Source organism: Girardinichthys multiradiatus, chromosome 17 (genome assembly GCF_021462225.1).
Source record: "Girardinichthys multiradiatus isolate DD_20200921_A chromosome 17, DD_fGirMul_XY1, whole genome shotgun sequence".
Taxonomy (NCBI): Eukaryota; Metazoa; Chordata; class Actinopteri; order Cyprinodontiformes; family Goodeidae; genus Girardinichthys; species Girardinichthys multiradiatus.
In genome coordinates this window covers 12946907-12969896 of record NC_061809.1, presented here as the reverse complement: position 1 = coordinate 12969896, position 22990 = coordinate 12946907, and the positions used below count along the sequence as shown (strand labels likewise).

At 38.4% G+C, this 22990-nt stretch overlaps 1 protein-coding gene across 5 annotated transcripts in view; it reads left to right on the top strand.

Moving 5' to 3' along the window:
- dock4b (dedicator of cytokinesis 4b) overlaps positions 1-22990 on the top strand; it is a 160538-nt gene that overhangs the window by 89617 nt on the left and 47931 nt on the right. For all 5 annotated transcript variants that reach the window (XM_047389718.1, XM_047389717.1, XM_047389716.1 and 2 more), the window contains exons 16-32: positions 2197-2303; positions 3496-3649; positions 7508-7605; positions 7711-7794; positions 9054-9154; positions 10205-10286; positions 12168-12338; positions 14101-14293; positions 15141-15277; positions 16668-16802; positions 17359-17457; positions 18211-18305; positions 18482-18557; positions 18830-18930; positions 19006-19064; positions 21174-21322; positions 21931-22016. In XM_047389718.1, coding sequence (XP_047245674.1) covers positions 2197-2303; positions 3496-3649; positions 7508-7605; positions 7711-7794; positions 9054-9154; positions 10205-10286; positions 12168-12338; positions 14101-14293; positions 15141-15277; positions 16668-16802; positions 17359-17457; positions 18211-18305; positions 18482-18557; positions 18830-18930; positions 19006-19064; positions 21174-21322; positions 21931-22016 — 1927 coding nt within the window. The remainder of the gene's footprint in view (positions 1-2196; positions 2304-3495; positions 3650-7507; positions 7606-7710; positions 7795-9053; positions 9155-10204; positions 10287-12167; positions 12339-14100; positions 14294-15140; positions 15278-16667; positions 16803-17358; positions 17458-18210; positions 18306-18481; positions 18558-18829; positions 18931-19005; positions 19065-21173; positions 21323-21930; positions 22017-22990) is intronic.

The window sequence follows — 22990 nt, the reverse complement described above, 5'->3', positions numbered from 1 at the left end:
TAACTTTCACTTTTTTAATGAATCACTGTAATAGATAAACTTTTCAATGATATATATATTTTTATGTACACTAAAGGAGTCTCTAGATTGAAATAACATCCAAACCATACAGTTACTTGTTACTTTATTTAGACATCATAGAAACTGACTGAGTCTGTAAACCATTATAAAATTCCAGAGCTGCTGAATGACTTTGTGTGAACTACAGAAAATAATTTGGAGCCCTAAAAGCAATTTATAGTAAACAAGGCTGGCTCAAAATATCTACAGCTGTTTCCTTGCTTCACACCTGCTTCATGGTGTCACATGCAGCACAATTCGCATTTACTGTCAAAGCCTGGTAATGATGGTAGACTTAAAATAAATGTGTATTTTAATGCAGTAGCATTAAAAAACAGCATTGTAATTTAGTTCATTTATTCATCACATCTACCACAATTATTTTCTTTTTATCTATCTTCTTTTTTCCTGTCAACAATAACAAACCCACAGCATTAAAGAGCCTTGACTGTACATAAAGGTGACCGTGAGGTACTTTTTCACATCTTCATCGTCTGCTTTATGCCTGACCCACTTGTAATGGTTGTTGCCAAAATGCACAATTTCTTCTCTGACCAAAGCACATGGTTAGAATCTAAGCAGCGTTTAGCTTAATCTTCAGGTTTACATCTGTGATGGTAGGACTGAATCATGTTTTTAGTATGCACCCTTTTTTTAAATAATTATTATAGTTCCTTTACCATCCTACTTACAGCTTATAGTAGCAAGTGGCCGCATCCAGCTTGTCACAGTATCAGTTTGGAAACGTTTCAGTTACTGTTAATAAGTATAGGCAAGAAGCTGTTTTTTGAAGCCATTTCCTGACTTTGCAAGATAAACACATTTTCCTTAAATGAATGCCATGTTCTATCGTCTTCCCATTTTAATGACTTACATAAAGAGAAATTAACCATCTGTGTAACATGATATTTATAAGGATGGCAATGAGTGACACTAGGGATTAAAAAAAACAAAAAACAATTGTTTCTGAGTAAAGATTTTGTTTCTACTCAAGTGAAAGTAATTTCTTAAATCTTCCATTTGTTTTTGCAAACTTTTTTAAACTTTGAAAGCCAAATTCAGACATACTAATGACAACTTCCCAAATAACACCAAACATAATTTTTACAAGACAGAAATGTGCTTGGCAGCAGTTTGTTTTCTTTCACAGTTTTACGGTTGCTTGAGGAAGTAAGTACACACTGACATATGCACAAGACTAAATGACTGGCCTGTATTTTACTTCCTTTGGTTCACGCTTTGCACTTTACTGCTAAATCTGCAGATGCATTAGATTATATGTGGTAAGATCAGAAGTGTTACATTAAATATGACCTTGGTTGAGGGTTTTGTTTGTTTATGAGGTGGATGCTCCAGTGTAGTAAACTCTTCATGAAATTACTGACCCTTGGATGGACACATTGCGAGTTTAGCACATGTCCCCAAATACCCATAGAGCAGCTCTATCGGATGTCTTTAGACATAATGTATAGTTTGTGCTGGTTTATCATGCTGCAGCGTCTCCTTGTGGTTAGAGGTGGATATGGCACTCTACCCGAACAGAAGGTTTACGCAAGGAGTAGCAAAGGATAATTTTTTTTTTATAATCAGAGATGATAAAAATGTTTCTGGCTGCTGCACTGATATGGAACTTTTTCTTCTTCTCATTCAGGGACACCTAACAGTGCCACAGTGTAGATCTATACTAGTTTCTGTTCACATACAAGCTGGCGTTAGCACTGCAGCAGAGCTAGCTGACACAGGAAGTTAGAACATTTGTATTTCCAAAGATTCCATGAGCAACTGTTTTTATAATCATTGTGGCACATAAATACTGTAATTATTGTTACCTTATTAGCAATTATAAAAATTCCTGTTTTTTTTCTTTTTGTTGCTTCAGGGCCGAGGTTATTCTTAATGTAGTCATATCACCCTGAAATTACTGTAGTCACGTATTGAAATAAGCGTTGTTTGCGACACATCAAAAGTTTATCCAACCTCACCAGGTGTAGACAAAACTGATCTGTTGGATACTTTCAAAAACAATCTTAAGTTTGTGCTGATTTATTTCCCTGAAACATTTTCCTGTTTGTTCTCTTGCAGACTTCTGTTGTCTACTTGGGCTCCTAATCATGTCCATGTGTTGTTGTTTGACAGCTAAAGACAAAGGAGAGAAGAAACTGTTTGGATACTGCTTTGTTCCTCTGATGCAGGAAGATGGCAGGACTCTGCCAGATGGCACCCATGAGCTCATTATCTATAAGGTAAAAACTGCTTGCCCTGAGTACCAAGGTTTTGCCTGAGCAACATGGAAACAAACAGTCCATGTCCTTGGCAAGGTGTTTGTTTACATATTAGCAGTAATATTCATCCTCCAGTCACATTCTGTTAATTAGTAAAATGCAGTTTGGGGTCTTGCAAGTAAAATCTCTTGCTGGTTGGCCTTAGTGTTGCTAAGAGTACCTCAAAGGGGTTACCAGACCTGTTTATTATTATTATGTGAATCATGTCTTCTAAATGACAGACCATACTTATGCGTTTTATCATTCTGTTTGCACCACTGCTTGAGACACAGCTTACATTGCGTCCAGCAAGCCAGTGAGTAATGCTCTTTCAAGGTTAATTTTAACCTCTAGTTAAAACCGATGTTTAGCTGCTTGGTTATAAATGTAGAAAAGACCATTCTGTAATTTTTTTTGCATCTCAGTTTGTCATTTCATGCATTTAGAGTTTGAGATGTTAAAGGACAAGTGCAAATGAAATAAGTATTTTCTCTTAAAAGCCACTGCCGTACTGTCTTGAGTGTAACTGCAAATAATTACAGACTACTTGGTTTTCCCTAGCCACAGGCGAAGGGTGTGTACATAAACCTCCAGCTCTGAGAAAGAAACACACTATGTTTCTATGTGTAAATGCCAGGGTGGAATTTAAACAGTCTACAAAAAGCAAGGTTTGATTTTTTTTTTTTTTTTTTGTACTGTTGGTCTGTTCATGATCTGGTAAGGTTTAGTATTCTCCATCCCTGAGCCCATACCCTGCCTTTCTTTGAGGCCAACTTTGTTAGCTCTTTGTGTTCCCACCATTAAGGGGGTGAAGGCCCATTGTAATGTTAGATGGACTGTTGCTGAGAAGCTCAAGGAAACTGGCATGGCCTAGTTTCTCCTCAGACCCAAAATAGACTCTGAAGAATCAGTCCAACACTGAGTGGAAGCTTTGGATCTCAAACAGCATCAGTTGTACAGCACATCCAGGCAGTACAAAGTGGAATATTCATCTCTAGATTTCAAACAGGCTTTTCAACCTAACTTAAAGTCTCTTACAGGAAATGGTACATAGATTGCTTTCCTAAGATGAAAATATAATGCAGAAATGTGTTTTGACAGCTGGGTTGCTTGAGCTTTGCCATACATCTACATTGCCAGTTAACTCATTAGTTTTCCTGTTCTGTCTCTCCAGTGTGAGGAGAACACCAGCTTGGCGGACTGTTCGCGCTACCTGAAGCTGCCGTTCTCCAAGGCCAACCTTCCGTCCAACAATCAGACGCTGAAAGGCGCCAAGGAGTCTTTCTGGATCACCAGCTTCCTCTGCTCCACCAAGCTCACACAAAATGGTAAATAACTCACAGTTGTTGACCTTATTTTAAACTGCAGTTGGCATGGGCAGTTCTTATACTTGATGGAAGAGTAGTGCATAGGTCGGCGTTGGAAATTGGTTGCTCCACTTGTTATTCCTGTTACGTATAAGCTAGAGTTAGAGCTGCAGCACAGCAAACTGATACAGACGTTTAGAAAAACGATAAAGGGGATTGTCTATCGTTCATTTTACAGAAAGATTTTGTTGTAAGTGTATTCAAAAATGGACATTATTTCTGCCAGAGTTTTGTGGAACATTGATGCCAAATTTGTGTACAGTCCCTTGTATAAGATGTTTTCCCACAAGCTGCCTGAAAGCATCATGGCTTAAAAATGCTGATCTTGATCTACAGGTCCTTCTCATAATATTAGTATATTGTGATAAAGTTCATTATTTTCCATAATGTAATGATGAAAATTTAACATTCATATATTTTAGATTCATTGCACACTAACTGAAATATTTCAGGTCTTTTATTGTCTTAATACGGATGATTTTGGCATACAGCTCATGAAAACCCAAAATTCCTATCTCACAAAATTAGCATATTTCATCTGACCAATAAAAGAAAAGTGTTTTTAATACAAAAAACGTCAACCTTCAAATAATCATGTACAGTTATGCACTCAATACTTGGTCGGGAATCCTTTTGCAGAAATGACTGCTTCAATGCGGCATGGCATGGAGGCAATCAGCCTGTGGCACTGCTGAGGTCTTATGGAGGCCCAGGATGCTTCGATAGCGGCCTTTAGCTCATCCAGAGTGTTGGGTCTTGAGTCTCTCAACGTTCTCTTCACAATATCCCACACATTCTCTATGGGGTTCAGGTCAGGAGAGTTGGCAGGCCAATTGAGCACAGTGATACCATGGTCAGTAAACCATTTACCAGTGGTTTTGGCACTGTGAGCAGGTGCCAGGTCATGCTGAAAAATGAAGTCTTCATCTCCATAAAGCTTTTCAGCAGATGGAAGCATGAAGTGCTCCAAAATCTCCTGATAGCTAGCTGCATTGACCCTGCCCTTGATAAAACACAGTGGACCAACACCAGCAGCTGACACAGCACCCCAGACCATCACTGACTGTGGGTACTTGACACTGGACTTCTGGCATTTTGGCATTTCCTTCTCCCCAGTCTTCCTCCAGACTCTGGCACCTTGATTTCCGAATGACATGCAGAATTTGCTTTCATCCGAAAAAAGTACTTTGGACCACTGAGCAACAGTCCAGTGCTGCTTCTCTGTAGCCCAGGTCAGGCGCTTCTGCCGCTGTTTCTGGTTCAAAAGTGGCTTGACCTGGGGAATGCGGCACCTGTAGCCCATTTCCTGCACACGCCTGTGCACGGTGGCTCTGGATGTTTCTACTCCAGACTCAGTCCACTGCGTCCGCATGTCCCCCAAGGTCTGGAATCGGCCCTTCTCCACAATCTTCCTCAGGGTCCGGTCACCTCTTCTCGTTGTGCAGCATTTTCTGCCACACTTTTTCCTTCCCACAGACTTCCCACTGAGGTGCCTTGATACAGCACTCTGGGAACAGCCTATTCGTTCAGAAATTTCTTTCCGTGTCTTACCCTCTTGCTTGAGGGTGTCAATAGTGGCCTTCTGGACAGCAGTCAGGTCGGCAGTCTTACCCATGATTGGGATTTTGAGTGATGAACCAGGCTGGGAGTTTTAAAGGCCTCAGGAATCTTTTGCAGGTGTTTAGAGTTAACTCGTTGATTCAGATGATTAGGTTCATAGCTAATTTAGAGACCCTTTTAATGATATGCTAATTTTGTGAGATAGGAATTTTGGGTTTTCATGAGCTGTATGCCACAATCATCCGTATTAAGACAATAAAAGACCAGAAATATTTCAGTTAGTGTGCAATGGATCTAAAATACATGAATGTTAAATTTTCATCATGGCATTATGGAAAATAATTAACTTTATCACAATATGCTAATATTTTGAGAAGGACCTGTATATCTTACCCTATCACTCCTTCGGCTGATTATTTACTCCATAAAGTGAGTTTTACCAGTATGAGTTCATAACAATAAATGAATTAAAAATGTAACCAGTCTTTTGAATGCATACTACTGTACATTTTCTGTTAGTGGGCATGTTCCTTTAGCATTTGAATGCATAAAATGCTGACAAATACACTGTCAACAATTGACATGTGCCACTGGTTTTCCGATTTGCAACTGGAGCACAGTTAAGTTGGGTTAGGTTTTATATCATTCCCATACTTTCTTTTCAATTTTAGAGGTACATTAGGAGCCCAAAACACTTCATGGTTACCTGTTGTCTGGTCATTTATTTAGATACAACTCCCCCAAGTTCTTGAATGGGTTTGGTTGACAATCCTCTCAAGGCTATGGTTGTCCCTGTTGCAGGTGAACCTTTTGCTACCACACGTTTTTCTTCCACTGAACTTCGTATAAATATAGTTTGATACAGCACTCTGTGAGCAATAAAGTTCCTTAGCAATGACATTTTGTGGCTTAAACTCTTTTTGGAAGGTGTCAGTGTCTTTTCTGTCAAGCCAGCAGTCTTCCCTGTGATTATGTAGCCTCCTGACCCACACTGAGAGACCATTTAGAGGCTCAGGAAACCATTGCAGCTGTTAAGTTTCCAATATTTTACTTTTATAAAAATATAAAAATTTTCTGAGACAATGCATTTTGAGCTTTTGTTGTTGGTAAGCCATAATCATCAAACATTTAAGTAATAAAGGCTTGTATTGTTTTCTTGCACTAATGGAAAGCACTTTGGCTCAGTAGTGACTGTTGTAAAGTTCTATACAAATACAATTTGATTGATTGAAAGGCTTGAATTATTTCATTCTATGTGTAATGAATCTATATAATATGAGTTTCACTTTGCAGGAAATATTACTTTTTGGAATCCTGCTTATATGAACAAGGATTAAAGAAAATGCTCACACGTTATATGTGTTAGGAGAGGAAAATGAGTTTTGTGTTTTGAAGAAAAGAATGGCACAATCCAACTCATTCACATGCAATAACAAATGTGTAAATATCAAGGAAGGAAACTTGGCCTTTGTATCTGTGATTAGGAGAAAGAGTAATATCTGGTAACATCTGGCTTTTGTATTTAGTGTTAACGGATACAATTGACATTAAGTCCACCACAGCATTTACAATAGTTGGTTGCCTTTCCCTCCTATGTAAATTTGCACAGCAATGTGCATCCTGCCTGGTTCCATTTAGGCTACCTGCTACTGAGAAAACAGTCTACATGCAACTTTTCTGTACAATGAACCCACAAATCTATTTGTTGTCGAGCAGAGTCAGAGTCCCTTTTTTACATTATGAAATAGAAGGTTAACCCAAAAGATGTGACTATATTTGAGTCATTGTAGAAATACATAATGTTTTCATCAAACTTGTTGTAGAAATATTGCTGATGGGTTAAATAGGAATATACAAGGTAGATAGATTAGAGATATTTTTAGACAAGCATTGGCAGCGACGTGCGCAGGCAAAGTCAAATTTAACACATACAGAGTTGCAAAGAAATACGCCTCAGAAAACTCGAGACAATTGAAAGACTTTCTTTTAAGGCTTATGTTTTATTCATTCAAGCATCTGGGGACCCTAGCTTGGGAAAATGACTGTTTATCTCCTTCATCCCTCCGCACTAGAGAATGTTGTCATTTGTTTGGTTTCGGTAGTGTTTCGGGGCTATAATTGCATGAGGCTTTGAGAGCAGAGTTGAGTTTTGCTCTGCTTGCTATGTTTTTTTCTTCACTTACAAACAAGACATTTGCTGCGGTTTGAAGTCTCGCTACTCTCTGGATTTTTCAGAAGCATGGTTGGCTCTTTTTACAGGTGACATGCTGGACCTGTTGAAGTGGCGAGCCCACCCTGAAAGGATCAACGACAGCCTCTCGAAACTGAAAGAGATAGACGGCTCTGAGATTGTCAAAGTAGGTCCATCTTTTCTGTTTCCCATTAAATTTTAATCCATCAGATTCAGCCTGAATCTGGAACGTCTGAATATGTTTTCTTTTTTTTTGAACTTCTTGTATCAGTTTCTTCAGGACACCCTGGACACCCTCTTTGGCATTCTTGATGAAAGCTCCCAGAGATATAGCCTAAAGGTGTTTGATTCACTTGTAAGTACATTTATTGCACCCTTCTGATCTTTTCAGTCTACAAAAATGACAAATAGAAACCCTAACCTGCGGGGGGAAAGAAAAATAGTGATGTAACGCTTTATAGCTCGTTGAACCAATCCCAGCGTGCTCCTGCTTTACAGAGCAGAGGCGGGAGATCGATCTTTGAGTCTCTGCTTCTGTCTCCCTGTGCATCAAGCTCACACTGAGACATGAACACACTCTCTCCGCACTGTTTTTAATGATGAAAAAGCTTGGTGAGCCACCACTCTTATCAGGTCTGCTTTTTACTGTTTTGCGATCAGTCCGAAAAGCTTGGCAGGTTAGGACAAAATTCTTAAAACATCATACAATAAACAAAGGCCTCAGATGGCTGTCAAATTATTTCAGCTTTTTCATGAATATTACTTAAGGGGAAAGTTGTATGTTATCACTTTACACTTTACAACTGCAGTAATTAACATATTTTATTCAGGTTTTATGTGATAGTCCGAAACAAAGTAGTGGAAGTAAAATGATTTTCAAAAATTGTATGAGAAATAAAAATCTGAATAGGGTTGTGCATTTGTTTTGGGGTATGCTTTGCTACTTCTAAATAAAATTGCTTTATTTTGGCCTACATGCACTGTGTGGTGGAAAACCTCTAAATAAAATGGCTTTATTTTGGCCTACATGCACTCTGTGGTGGAAAACTACCACCGCATATCACTGTGAACACCCCAAACACGGTGGTGGCAGTGTAATGCTATAGGGATGTTTTTTGGGGGTTTTTCAGCAGTCTCAGGAAATCTGGTTGACTGAACTTGATGTGTTTTGTAAATAAAAATGTGCAACGATGTAGCTCCCTGTATGTGCAAAGCCGGTAGAAACGTTCCCAGAGAGACTTAGTTTGTAGAACCACACTTCTCTATCAAATCAGGTCAGATAAATGCAAATTCACACCATATTTTAAGACTTTTTTGTTGTCCATAAGTGACTTTATTTCTACCTCTACTTCTAATAAGTATTCCTAAAGACAATTGTTATTTAGTGGTCCTAAATAATCTTATTTGTAAAGAAATTAGAAACCTTCTATCATTTTCTTTCATCTTTACAACCATGTGCTATCACATAAAACCACGATAAGAAATATGAATGTTTGGAGTTGACATGTAAAACAAATTGGAAAATTTCAATAATACAGTCTCTTTGCAAGGCAATGTAACTTACCCTGAGATTAAGAACCATCTTTTTAATACATGTTTTCCCCACATTTCCAGGTTCATATCATCAACCTCCTTCAGGACAGTAAATTCCAGCACTTCAAGCCGGTCATGGACACCTACATTGAGAGTCACTTTGCTGGAGCTTTGTCTTACAGGTCTGTATAGTCTTCTATCTCTGATTCACTCATATGTAGCTGCTCGTGGATTACAGCAGCAAGCACCTTGAGTTTGAGCACTGCAGCCTTTCCCACGTGTTGTATTTTAATACATTACAGCAGCCAGCCTACACCACCGCTGAGAGGTGGTTCTGTACAACCTGATGCTTTGAGTCAGGTTCAAGAATAAATACAATGCTCATGGTGCCACCTGGCTGATGGAATGAGAATTATTGAATTGTGCATCTCACTTCTCGTACATGCACAAATTCACAAACTGTTGTTCTTCACACTTGTCTCACTCTCCCTATTTTTTTCACCTATTGTTGACATATACTGCAGCAAACTTTAAACTCTGTAGTTTTTGTTTTACCTGACAAACACTGCAGACAAAGAGTAAAAAAAAAAAAAGTCACTTTTAGTGCCAGTGCTGCAGAACGGTTTCCACTTCTTAAATTTTGTCACGTTACAACCACAAATTTCAATGTATTTTATTGGAAACACATGAATATGCTTTGAACTGTTTTAGCTCTGGCTGGATGTTCAGGGTCGTTGTCCTACTGGAACGTGACACCGCAGTCTCAGATGTTCTGCAGCCTCTAGCACGGTTTCTTCCAGAATTTATTTAAGGAAATCAAAGTAAAGCTGGTGTGCTACACATTTCAGATCTGTTTGTGTCTTTTTTTTCACTTAACAATGATCTACTATTTTGTTAGTCTTTCACATAAAATGGCGATACAATACATAGAAATCTATGGTTGTAATGTGACAACATTCCCCCTCATTAAAAACGTGCTACTACCTGAACTAGATTTCTAACCTTACCAAGCTGGAATATTGTTTTATTGCATTTTTTATTTACTATTCCATCATTATCTTTTGCTGCAGCATTTGATTCGGCCATGTTGATGAAATAAGTGCAACAGGGTTGCATGTTAAACCACGGCATTGCCTCATCGACTGTATTTTTGCCAGCTTGTTTGGGAAAAGCAATCCAGATGAAGGTAAACGGGGATCTAGCTTCTCTTTCTGTGTCTCTGTCTTCTCCAGGGACCTGATGAAAGTACTGAAGTGGTACATGGATCGCATTGTTGAGGCAGAGCACCAGGATCACATACAGCAGGTTCTCAAGGTGAGGCACACATGTCTGGACCCAATTTTCAGAATGTGTACAACCTTCACACAGAGCATCCAGAAACACAAACAGATTTATCACCTCTTGCTTCCACTGTTCCTTATTCACCTTCTCTGTCAGTCATGCTGCAAGAAGGTTTAATCAGCAGAAACACAGTGCCTCTGGTGCTGGGGATCCTCATAATTTTATTCTAATGATGCATGCAGAAATATATTGCAGTCTGTCTGCCGGCGAATAGCAAATGGGGCATATACACCACAGCCAAGTCTGCAGCATCGCGCTTCATAAGTAATCAACTGCTGCTGTGGTTTATTATGCCACTAACAGTCATGGTAAAACGTAGATTGTACATTTCAGTACATGATGAAGATGATCTGGTCTTTAACATCAACTGCACTAAGGACAATGGATTTTACATTGTAATGATATATTATATGAACACAGATGAAGCCAAAATAAAAAAAACAACTTTGTAGATGTTAAACAAACTTTATAACTATTAAAGTAGTTGTTTTCTGTATGGCTTTATGAGTCTGTTGAAGAATTTTGGCCTGGGGCTTCTTTACAAAAACATCTTCAAGTAATGGAAGTTTGCTGATATTTCTGTTACTGCACAAGTCCCTTAAAGTAGCGTTTTACTCTGAGTTCTGGACTTTGACTAAGTTCATTGCAACATCTTCATTCTTTACTTTTTCAGTCACCCTGTTGTAGCTTTGCTGTACTTTTTGTTGCATGGTTCAGCTGAAGGCCATGTTTGGGCCAAGCATTTGATAATCCAATCGGAAATTCTTTAGCATACAGAGGAGTTCGTGGTTGATTTAGATAACAAAAAAAACAAAAAACAAACATGCATGTCCAAATAATCACCCATCCACCTCTATACTTCTCAGTTATGTGAGTTTTGTGTGCTGATGTGACATTTTTTGTTTTATCCAAATATAGCTCCTGCATTTAGGCTTCTTTGGTCTCATTTGTCCTCGGGATTTAACTCTTGAGTTTCATTCAGATCAATGTTTGCAAACCAAAGTCGTTTGACCATAACCTTTTTAGAGCGAAGAGTCTGTCTCCTGGCAACCCCTCCAAACAAGCCATGCCTGTTTAGTATTTTTCTAGATGTAACCTCATGAACTTTAACATTTAACATGCTAACTAAGGCCTGTAAAGTATAAGATGGAGCTCTTGGTGTTTTCTTTTAAAATTTTGCTGTGCATTGAATAATTTGGACTTGGAGTAAATTTGCTGGGATGTCCACTTCTTAGAACATGTTTTTCATGTGTTTATATTCATTCTCAGTGCAGAATAATGGACTTCAGATTGTTTAGCAATCGATTTATAACCCTTCAAGGATTAATGGGCTGCAGCTATTGCTTCTGTAAGGTCATTGTTTAAGTTTTTCTGACTTGGCATTGTGTTAACACACAGTTTGTTCCAGACCATCAAAATACCATTATACTTTTTTTATAGAAAAGGTCACACAAATAAGTCTGCTACTTTCTTTCTTAAATTAAATGACACCACAAAAGGTTTTCCTTGTTTTTGTCCTTACTCCGGATTTTCCCATTCAGGCCTAATCTTTGTTTGACGAATGAAAGTGAAATTTTTGGATAATTGTATATATATTTGTGGGTGAATTTAAATAATTTTAGGATCTGGTTTTTCCTAAAACCATATATCAGATTGTTTTTTATGTTTTGATCAATTAAAGCATAGAATTAAACAAGGGTGTACTTTTTTCCATCATGAGTATTAGTACATCATTATTAGAGTTAAAGAAATGCCCTTTTTACTTTAGTTTGAAAGCTTTAAAACCCAAACATATTCATACAAGAGTCATTTATTTGACCAACAAACAGTGACTGATGGCTCTCTGTCTTTCAGGCCAGTGAGTACATCTTCAAGTACATTATCCAATCTCGCCGGCTCTTCTCTTTGGCCACTGGAGGCCAGAACGAGGAGGAGTTCAGAGCCTGCATCCATGAGCTCTTCATGTCAATCTGCTTCTTCCTCTCGCAGGAGAATAAAGGAATCAGTCCAGTCGCTCAGACGCAGGTGTGTTTATCTAGATCTGTCTTTGTGTGCTTAAACATGCATCAAGCCTTTAAAAAAAAAACTCATCAGACTGCGTGTACAAATCTGTACGTCTCGCTGCCTGCTGCACCACATCGTGTTTTCTTTGTGGAGGATGTTAACGCTGTTGTGATGTATTGAGAATTTGTCTGTAATTGAATTTCACACTGCCAGAGGGGGCCGGAGTCGAGGGTTAGGAATTTCTGACAGTTTTCTTTTTTTTTTCCTTCTTCTCTTTTCCGGTGGGAGGTCCGCACAACGCTGTGGCTGCTTTCACAGAATTTAACCAAGAGAAAAACAAGCAAACTAAAGACGCCAAAGATACTTCTAATTACACAGTGGGAACAAATGCCTGTGCGGCTGAGCACTGGAAATTATTTCTGGGTGTTTGTGTCGTGTTCCCTGTTTGATCTTTTGTCTGCTTATTCTGTTTAAACAATTAGAACAATTTAAAGCACTCCACAGCCTGTCAGAAAGAGTTGTGTGGACAGAAAAATCACTCCCCCCCTCGAATGCTCATTTGAATCTCAGTTATAGCCTTTTGCAAATGTATCCACAGACCTTGAGATACACCAACCTCTAGTAGTGCATGATATTATATAAGCAGAAGGAAAGTTATATGATTTTAATTTATTTTGCAAATATAGATCTGTAAAGCATTCCACTTTAATCTGTTACTTCTCAATAAAATCCATTGAAGCCAGGCTTTATAAGTGACATAATTTCTTTAATAAATCCATCAGAATTTAATCTGAAGAAAAGCCTTTCTGATTTGTCGTGGCAGCATCATGATGTACTGATTTTTCCCCAAAGCAGGGACAGAAGATGGTCGGAATTAATCAGAAGAATTATGGCACTAAATACAGTGCAACCCTGGGAGAAAAGCTGCCTGGTTTTCACACTTAAGAACAAGCCTAATTGTTTAGATTAAAAGGCTTATGCAAGGCATTTTATAAGTGCAGCATTAGATCTTCCTGCAGATGCAGCCTGACTTCTGATCTGTGTTAATCTTTTTCTATACAGCATAAACTTTGGCCGGATGCAGGTCAGGCTGCTGTTAATCCCACTTAATCTGTTACATGTGCTGCATACACTGGCCAACAAACAATAGCACACTCACACAAAGGGAAGTTGGTCATAGGTGTTGCTAAGAAGGGTTTTCCTGAAATACTTTAGATAAAGAGAGACACATTTCCAGATTTTAGCCCATGTTTCTTTTTCAGTGGAAATGAGAAGGAACCTTTAAAGCAAGAAAGTCATCTCAGAAAGTGATTTATAGCAATCCCAGATGCTCTTTTGTTGAATCCACACAGTCAAAACATGCTGGAGTTGCAACCAAATCTGGTCCTGATGGTGACTTTTGTCATACTGGTGAATATTTACTTTCGTTTCAATTATAAAAAATCTCTTGGGTCACTCAGCATTGACAATGAAGATTTGTTGTGTGTTTTCTTATAGAAATCAGCTAAATTTGCAGTAATAAATCCCCTGATGTGCCTCCCTATTGTCTGTTTTCTTTGCAAAATTATGCAACATTATGCAACATTACATTATGCACTTCTGATTTAGCCAAAGATGTATTGAATGTACAGACAAAATATGAATAATGAATAAGATATGCATGTGCTTGTACAAAAGGCTCATTTTAATCTAATGTTCATCTCGAAGGCTATTGGGCTGAGTGATTTAAACAACTGTCGTGATAATGGATCTTGCTGAGCATTCCTCATCTCCCAATGCACAGGCGGTATTCCTTCGAACCTTCCCAGCCATCTACAGCGAGCTGCTGAAGTTCTTCACTGTGCGAGAGGTTGCTGGATTCGTCAGGGAGACGCTGGCAAGCCTGCCCACCGTGGTCCAGGCCGACAGTCCCCTGGAGGCGGTCAAACTGCAGTGCATTTCCAAGACAGTGGAAAGCCAGCTTTACATTAACCCAGGTGAAGCCACACACACTGACTTGGAAGCACTTGAAATGTGTTCCATTGCGGGCAGAAGTGCTTATTTAGGCACAGCATAAAAGAGGTATGTTTGGAGCAGTTAAGGGGAAACTTTCCAACCATAGGGCAACATTGTACCCACTGCCAAGCACGGTAGTGGCAGCATCATGCTGTAGGACTCTTTCCCCCTACTATTCCTGGTGCATTGCACAATGTAAATACAATGATAATGAAGGAGGGATACTTCTAAATTTTTAAGATTCACTTTAAATCACCAAACCCATCAAAACTGATTTTTTAATAGATAAACCAGGCTTACATTAAGCTTCCAGAATGGCCCTAACCTCAACCCTGAAGAACATTTGTGGATCACATTTAAACGCTGAGTCTAAGACAGGAAACCTATCTGTTTAAATTCTGCAAAGAGCTGTCAAACATCCAGCCACAATTATGCCAGAGAATTGTTGCTTACCACAAAAAGCATGTGATCAAGATGGAGTTTGCTTAGGGGAAGGCATTTGAGCAGATTTTTTTGAGGATTATTTTTGAGCCTAGAAAATCCAACCAATCCAACCTTGGACAAGGCAAGTCAAGTTTATTTATCTAGCATATATAGTAACAAGGAAGTCACAAAAACCTTTAAGCTTTGCTGAAAAACAGAGTCTAATATGACAAACTCTTAAAAGAATTGCATAAAAAGAAACAAACATTAAAATGCTGATTATTTGTCTTTAAAATGCATTGCAGTTTATTGTTTTTTTTAATAATTTCACTGAAAACATAAAGGTAATTAAGTAATAGCAAATGAGTGTAACATTTTAATGCGTGGAAACCATTTGTTTTACAGAGTCCCGATGCATCCTGCTACCCGTTGTGCTCCGAGTGCTGCAAACCTGCCTGCAGGAGCAGAGGGATCTGGTCATGTGTGCACGCATCTTCACCAGCATGCTGTCCCTCATTAAGAAGGAGGAAAACGGCATTGTGGTGAGTACAAATGGGTGATTTTTTTTTAACCAAATAACACAATGGACCATCTGAGCTGCACAGATGCAAAAGAGTTGATTGTGTTAGCACCATTTACAGACATAATTTAAGCCAACTGTAGTTGATTTTGCAGCTGCAAGATTGATTCTTCAAGCGGCCTCCTTGGCAAAACATTCCACAAGCAGACTGCTTTATTTGTTGTGTACTGTCAATTAGTGGTGGTAACATGGACATTGGCAGGTGTGCAGCTCATTAATGAGGCTGGTCAATTTAGCAATGGGGCTGTTGAAATGAATTTCAGGCTGTCCATCTGTCTGATGTGTGGGTGGGGGGGGTTTAAGGTAAGTCTGGATTGCAGCCTTTTCTGCCAGAAGGGCAGTTAATTGTAAAGGCTTCTAGCAGGACAGACACTGCACATATTGGCACCATATTTAAAGGGAGGTGATAGTGTTGGTAGCCAATGCGCTAGTGAGACTTCTTCTCATTATCAGTCCAAGACCTGTCTGTTTTGTCAGAAGGAGAGAGGACAAGAGAGGGGGGGTTGCACACCAACAAGGTTTTTCTCCCTTTTTCTGTTTTATTACATTCTTCTCCATTTTTAGCATCTGTGATCTTTTATTTGTTTTTATTTAATATGGACATAACAATACATTTACATACAGCCCTCTGCAATTATGTGGATAGGTGTATAAAGATGTGTATAATTCATTTATGACGCAGGCTTAATATCAAACACAAAAAAGGTAAATATTCAGCTTTTAACCTGGGTACATTGATGCAGTGACTAAAAAAAACGTATCTCAGGCCAATAACTTTTTAGGAGGGAACTGGACTACTTCTCTTAATTCTTGAAGACATGTATCCTCCTATCCAAAAGGCTTCTGGGTCACTAAACTCAGCCATGAGTTGTTGCACCTTCCCCCTTTTTATTTTTTTTAAATGTCTTCATTTGGAGAACCAAAGTCAAATTCCTTGTTTGTGTGCACAGACAAAGCTGATTCTGATTCTGCATTAGTGGTAATTATTTAGTAATCAGTGACTTCCTGGATAAGCTAAATAATTCTACACTGAACAGAGATACCTTAAGATACTTTTTTATAGAACTGCATTTTGCAAATATAAAAGGGAACATTTTCAATACTTTTCTGGCATTAAAAGCACCTCAAAATTAGACAAGCATAAGAACATCAATATATATGGCCTAGTAAATTTAACCTTTGATCAAACAGTTTTGTAAATTCCTAATTTCTAATCCATGATTTCTAACACAGAGGTCATTTTTCTTCTAAGGTCGTTACTCTTCAAAATTCTTTGGTTTGGTAGATGGATGTGAATGCTGTCAAGTGTTTCTGGTGTTTAGTTAAAAATATGTGATGTCTCTGCTGTTTAGGAGCCTGCTGTGTTGGAGGAAGTGGAGCTAATAGTGGAAAGCCTGCTGGGAGTGTTACTGAGGACCATCCTGGAAATCAGCAACCGGCCCCAACCTGCTGGACCTGCCATGAGACTGCAGTTTCAGGATGTCACTGTATGTTTGTGTGTATTTGTGTGTGTTTGTTAATGCTAAATTGTTTTGGGAATGTGCAAAATATTCAAGCGTAATTAGGGATTTTAAATTGAGTTGCACCAGAGGCAACTTTCACTCCACCAAGATTATTAATATTACAGGCAGTAATTAAGATTTATGATGCAAGCACAGATGGGGAATATTGATAATAAGAACTGAAATGTAGGTGGAAGACCTCCCCTTTATATTAGACATTGATCACTTTGGATTAGTTCTTGCTGGCTGCTATCTAGACATCTAATCCATCCTCAAGATGTCAAATAAAGGAAAACAAATCAACCAAAATGGGAAAAAGAAAGAGGATAATATAGTTATTATAGTTCAGGTTCCACTAGAGTGGGTAACTTGCACATTCAAACATGACTGAAGTAATTTGGAATGTTTAATGATGTTGAAAAATGTACTACATCTTACACAAACCTTCTAAATCTCAAAATACAAATGAACTCAGAAATTTCATGCACCTTTAAGGTTCCCAAATATGAAACTTAATAGTTCTTTGTGTTTATTGTGTCAGGGTGAGTTTGTGGCATGTTTGTTGGCGCTTCTGCGACACATGAGTGACAAACACTACCAGAAGCTGCTACAGGCCTTCAGCAGCAAGGACGACTTGAGGGTAAGATCACATTTGTCCCTGTTTTTCCTTATCTGGCTGTCTGTGGGAAAACTGCTCTCACTGATCCGTCTCTAATTGTATCTGAGATTTTCTGAAAGTAGATTAATGCAAAACATTTTTTATTAGTTTATTTTGATTTTTATTGTATTTTTTTGTTTTCTTTTATCTTTATTTTGTTTTGTTTTAATATTTTTTCTTAATATTTTTTTTATGTAGTGTTTTTTATTTTACTTTCAAAAAAGCAAAGAAATGACAAAAATGTTTTCTGACTAAATCCATAGTCATTCACACGTTCTTATGATTACATTTTTCGGTTATAGATATTACAAGTCATGTTCGGTACGTTTTTAAACTTTACTTCCTAACGTTCATGTTTTCAAAACATAATAAATGCACAACCTGTAGCAAATTTGAACCTTTTCTCACTGAAAAATGAAGTAAATTAAGTCTAGTATCTCTCGAAGAGTGCAGGCATTTCACCCAATGCCCAATGCAACTTGTAATCACCCTGCGAGATCAAAATGTTATAATTTCCTGTTAATATAACTGTGGATTTATTGCTTACATATACAAAAGTCATATTTGGAGTTGAAAGGTTGTTTTTTCTTTTAGAAAGGAAGCATAATAATGACTTTATAATGACACCGAACTACGGAGAAGATTAATGCAACCTTATTGGAAAACTTGTATATCTGAAAATGCAAACTGCCTCCAGGTGATGTCTGACTACATCTTGGTGTGTTCATGTTGCAGGACTTCCTGCTTCATATCTTCACAGTCTTCAGAATCCTAATCAGACCTGAGATGTTTCCCAAAGACTGGACTGTGATGCGACTTGTCACAAACAAGTAAGACCACAATTGCAGTAAAACTTAACCCGTGATTATAGAGATGAGAGTAAGACTGCTAATCTCTTTCGCCATATTCATTGCTGTTCTTTCCCAATATTTATTGACAGTTTCGGTTCGTGCTTTTCACATATGAATAGTTAATAAAGAAGCTTCTGTCTGGCTTTTTCTTTCAGCGTCATTATCACAACCGTCCTCTACCTTTCTGATGCGCTGAGGAAGAATTTCCTCAGTGACAAGTTTGATTACAAGGTATGACTGTTTGAATCTGTAGGAGCATGCCACATGTCACCTTATCCCTACCACCCTGACTCCAAGATATTAATGGATTTATGTCTAATTATTTATTAGGCACTAACAACATGTTGGCTTGAAAACTAAATCATGATCAGAAAGGAGAAAAAAAAACAAGTGAAAAAGAGTGAAAGTGTAATTTTTAAGATTGTACTAATGCCAAACATGTCTCTCTAAATTCCTGAAAATGTAATATTTTAAAAGAGAGCTTGGTTTGTCACATTTTTTAGGTTTGGGACTCCTATTTCTACCTGTCTGTAATATTCATCAACCAGCCTTGTCTTCAGCTTGAGTCCTTCTCACCCTCCAAGAGGAAGAAGATTCTGGAGAAGTGAGTGTTAGCTGTTGTAAGTCGCCGCGCACTAGCCTGCATTCCTGATAAAAATGTATTTCCTTTGTCATGCAGATATGGAGACATGAGAGTGATGATGGGCTGTGAGATCTTCAGCATGTGGCAGAATTTAGGTAAACTGTCAATTCAATGACTGGTCTTTACTGCACTGTAAAAACCCATATCTATTCCTCATATATTTTATTTTAAAAGTTAAACTTTGCCTTTAATTGTATATTTGCACAATTTAAGATGGATTTTAAATCAGTTTTAATGTTTTTTACAGATGCATTTAAATAATTTAAGACATAATCAAATGGTTACCTGATTTCAGTAATTCAATTCAAAAAAAGGGGCTGCACGGTGGCACAGTTGTTAGCGCTGTTGCCTTGCAGGAAGAAGGTCCTGGGTTCGCCCTCTGCATGGAGTTTGCATGTTCTCCCCGTGCATGCATGGGTTCTCTCTCCAGCTTCCGCCCATAGTCAAAAACCATAACTGTTAGGTAAATTAGGCTCTCTAAACCACCCTTAGGTGTGAATGAGTGTGTGCGTATTTGTTTGTCCTGTGTGTCTTTGTGTTGCCCAGCGATGGATTAGCGACCTGTCCAGGGTGTACCCTGCCTCTCGCCCATAGACTGCTGGAGATAGGCACCAGCTGCCCTGTAACCCACTATGGAATAAGCAGTATAGAAGATGAATGAATGAATGACAATTCGAAAAAGTGACATTCATATAGATTTATTACAATCAGACTTACAGTATCTCACAAAAGTAAGTACATCTCTCACATTTCTGTAAGTATTTCATCATTTCTTGGAGCACACTGCAGATATGACACTTTGATACAATGTAAATTAGTCAGTGTACAGCTGGTATAACTGTAAATTTGCTTCCCCCTCAACAAAACTCAACGCACTGCCTTTTAATGTCTAAACAAAAGTGACTAAACCCCTTAGTGAAAATGTCCAAATTGTGCCCAATTAGGCATTTTCCCTCCCCAGCGTCATGTGACTCATTACTGTTGCAAGGTCTCAGGTGTGAATGGGGATCAGGTGTGTTAACGTTGGTGTTATCACTCTCATACTCTCTATTACTGGTCACTTTAAGTTCAACGTGGCACCTCATGACAAAGAACAAAGAATTGTTGCTCTACAGGAAGATGGCCTAGGCTATAAAAAGATTTTCAACACCCTGAAACTGAGCCACAGCACGGGGGTGTGCTCACTTTTTTTGAGATACTGTATATGTTCCATATATATTTATGTTAACTTTGATGATTGTGGATTGCAGAAAATGAAAAAGATCAAATATTACCTAAGACCAATAAAAAGGTTTTTAAAGACACAAATGTTCTGTTGTGGTTATGCTATGGCCTACACCAACATGGGGAAGACTGATGACTCTATAATGAGGTTAAAGCCACAAAAGGTCAATGCTAGAGAAGCTGGGTATTCAGAGTGCTGTATCTAAGCAGATTAATGGAAAGTAGTGGAAGGGAAAAGTTTGGTTAAATTAAAAGTAGGCAGATTGTAAGTTTCATTGGCTGTAAGACAGATTTATTGAAGTCAACAAAAGTAAATGCTTAACATATATCACTCTGTTTATTGATTCTAACAGTTTCATACGTGAGTTTCTCATTTTTAATGAATTATCAAATTTGTTTTTTAAGATTCTCACAGCGTTACATGAACGGCAGTAGATTACAATACAAAAGAAAATGAAGTCTTTAAAGATGAAATAAAATCAGTTCTTAAATATTCTACGTTTTAAATCAATTGGAAAAAATTCAGAAAATGAAACAAATCTTCTGAGAGGTCAGTCAGTCATTTTCTACCGCTTATTCCATAGTGGGGCGTGGGGAAGCTGGTTCCTATCTCCAGCAGTCTATGGGCGAGAGGCGGGGTACACCCTGGACAGGTCGCCAGTCCATTGCAGGGCAACACACAGACAAACATGCACACACTCATTCATACACCTAAGGGCAATTTAGAGTGATCAATTAACCTAACAGGCATATTTTTGGACTGTGGGAGGAAGCCGGAGTACCCGGTGAGAACCCACGCATGCACAGGGAGAACATGCAAACTCCATGCAGAAAGACCCATGGACGGGAATCGAACCCAGGACCTTCTTGCTGCAAGGCAACAGTGCTACCAACTGCGCCACTGTGCAGCCCCTCTTCTGAGAGGTTTTATGAATAAATCCAAAGTCTAACCTTTGTCTTGAACTTTGTCTCGGATTCAGGGGAGCATAAGTTGAACTTTATTCCAGCCATGATTGGGCCGTTCCTGGAGGTGACCCTGGTGCCCCAACCCGATCTGAGGAATGTCATGATCCCAATCTTCCATGACATGATGGACTGGGAGCAGAGACGCAGTGGCAATTTCAAGCAGGTGGGCCTCTGTTAAACTTTTATCAGCCACCTAAAATCTTCATCTTTATACTTTAAGGAGATCAGAAGTCGAATGAGTTGATAAACTCATTATGAGTTGATAAACAGGAGGAGGCCTAGGCTTTAAAACTTGAGGGATGGAGGGCTCTTTCAAAAAAGGTGAGCTTGTCTGAGTAAGGTTTCAGACTTCAGACATCCAGGTTCTTTTGGGTTAACTGAAATAATTTTTGAAGGCTAACGCAACAGTTTAAATCCACTGCAGAGATTTTCCCTCCAGATAGATAAAGAAATTGCCCATACCCACACCTCATGAAACAGCTTCAAAGTAAACCTTAAGGCTACATTAATTTTACTTACTGAACATTTTAAGATTACTAAAAAGGCACCAACGTGTATGCACTTTTTTTCATAACACGGAAAAAGATGAAAAGTATGAATTAGAGGTATTTCGTCTTTTTTGCAGACTTCTTATCTCTTCTGTTTAGGTTGCAGCCTGCAAAAACATCGTCTTACTTTTTTTTTTTTTCTCCTTCTGGCATGACTTAAACACTTTACTATGTTGCTGCTGAATTACGTGGATTATTACTTTTTTCTTTTCCTCCCTCACAGGTGGAGGCCAAGCTGATTGACAAACTCGACAGTCTGATGTCTGAGGGTAAAGGAGATGAAACGTACAGGGAGCTCTTCAATAGCATGTGAGTTATTAAAAGATTAAGAAAACATAGATTATGTAGAATAATAAAGAATAATTCAGCATAGAAATCTTTTTCAAACAAACGGCGCAGACACAACAAAGAACCGAATTTAAGATTAACGTTTCACATTTGATTTCAAGTTGATTTTAAGTTATTATTAAGAATTCTGCAATAAGGAGTTTTACAATTGGAGTTAAAATCAAGTAGCCCAGTTACATGACGAGGTAAGTCGTGAGTGTTCGGTTGGTCTTGATTCACACCACATCTGTTGCTGGAACTTCTTCATTCTGTCCTTCTGTTTGCAGATTTCTGTTGCATCTGTTTAGTGTTTGTTTGCATGCATACTTCTGTGTGTGTGTGTGTGTGTGTGTGGTATTTTTATAATTTGTTTTTCTTTTTTTTTTCTTTATGTTGCCCTTCATTGTAGGCTAATATTTAGACATTACTGTTAAATCATTCATGTTAAATAATTAAATAATTCAGGTTCATTTGCACAAGATACGTCTCCTCACTATCATATACTGCGCCTTACAAACGTATTCACTCTGCTTTAACTCGTTCACATTTTGTCACAATACAAGAGCCACAGCTGCAATGCACTTCATAGGGATTGTTATGTGATAGACAGAAGGTGGTGCACAACTACGACGGAGAAGGAAAATTATACATGGTTTACAGAGTGTTTTAACAGATAAAAGACACATCTAAAGACTGAAACGTTTGTCCATTCTTGTTTGCAAAACATGTGAAGGTCACTTATGTTGAATGGGGAGCATCTATGAAAAGGAATGTTGAAGTATTGCCACAGATTCCTTGTTGGATTTAGGTCAGGACTATGATTGGGACATTCTAACACATGAATATGCTTTGCTCTAAAACATTTCCATTGTAACTCTGGCTGGATGTTTGTGGTCGTTGTCCTGTTGGAAGATCAGCCTCAAGTCTTTTGCCAGCCTATACCAGGTTTTATCCCA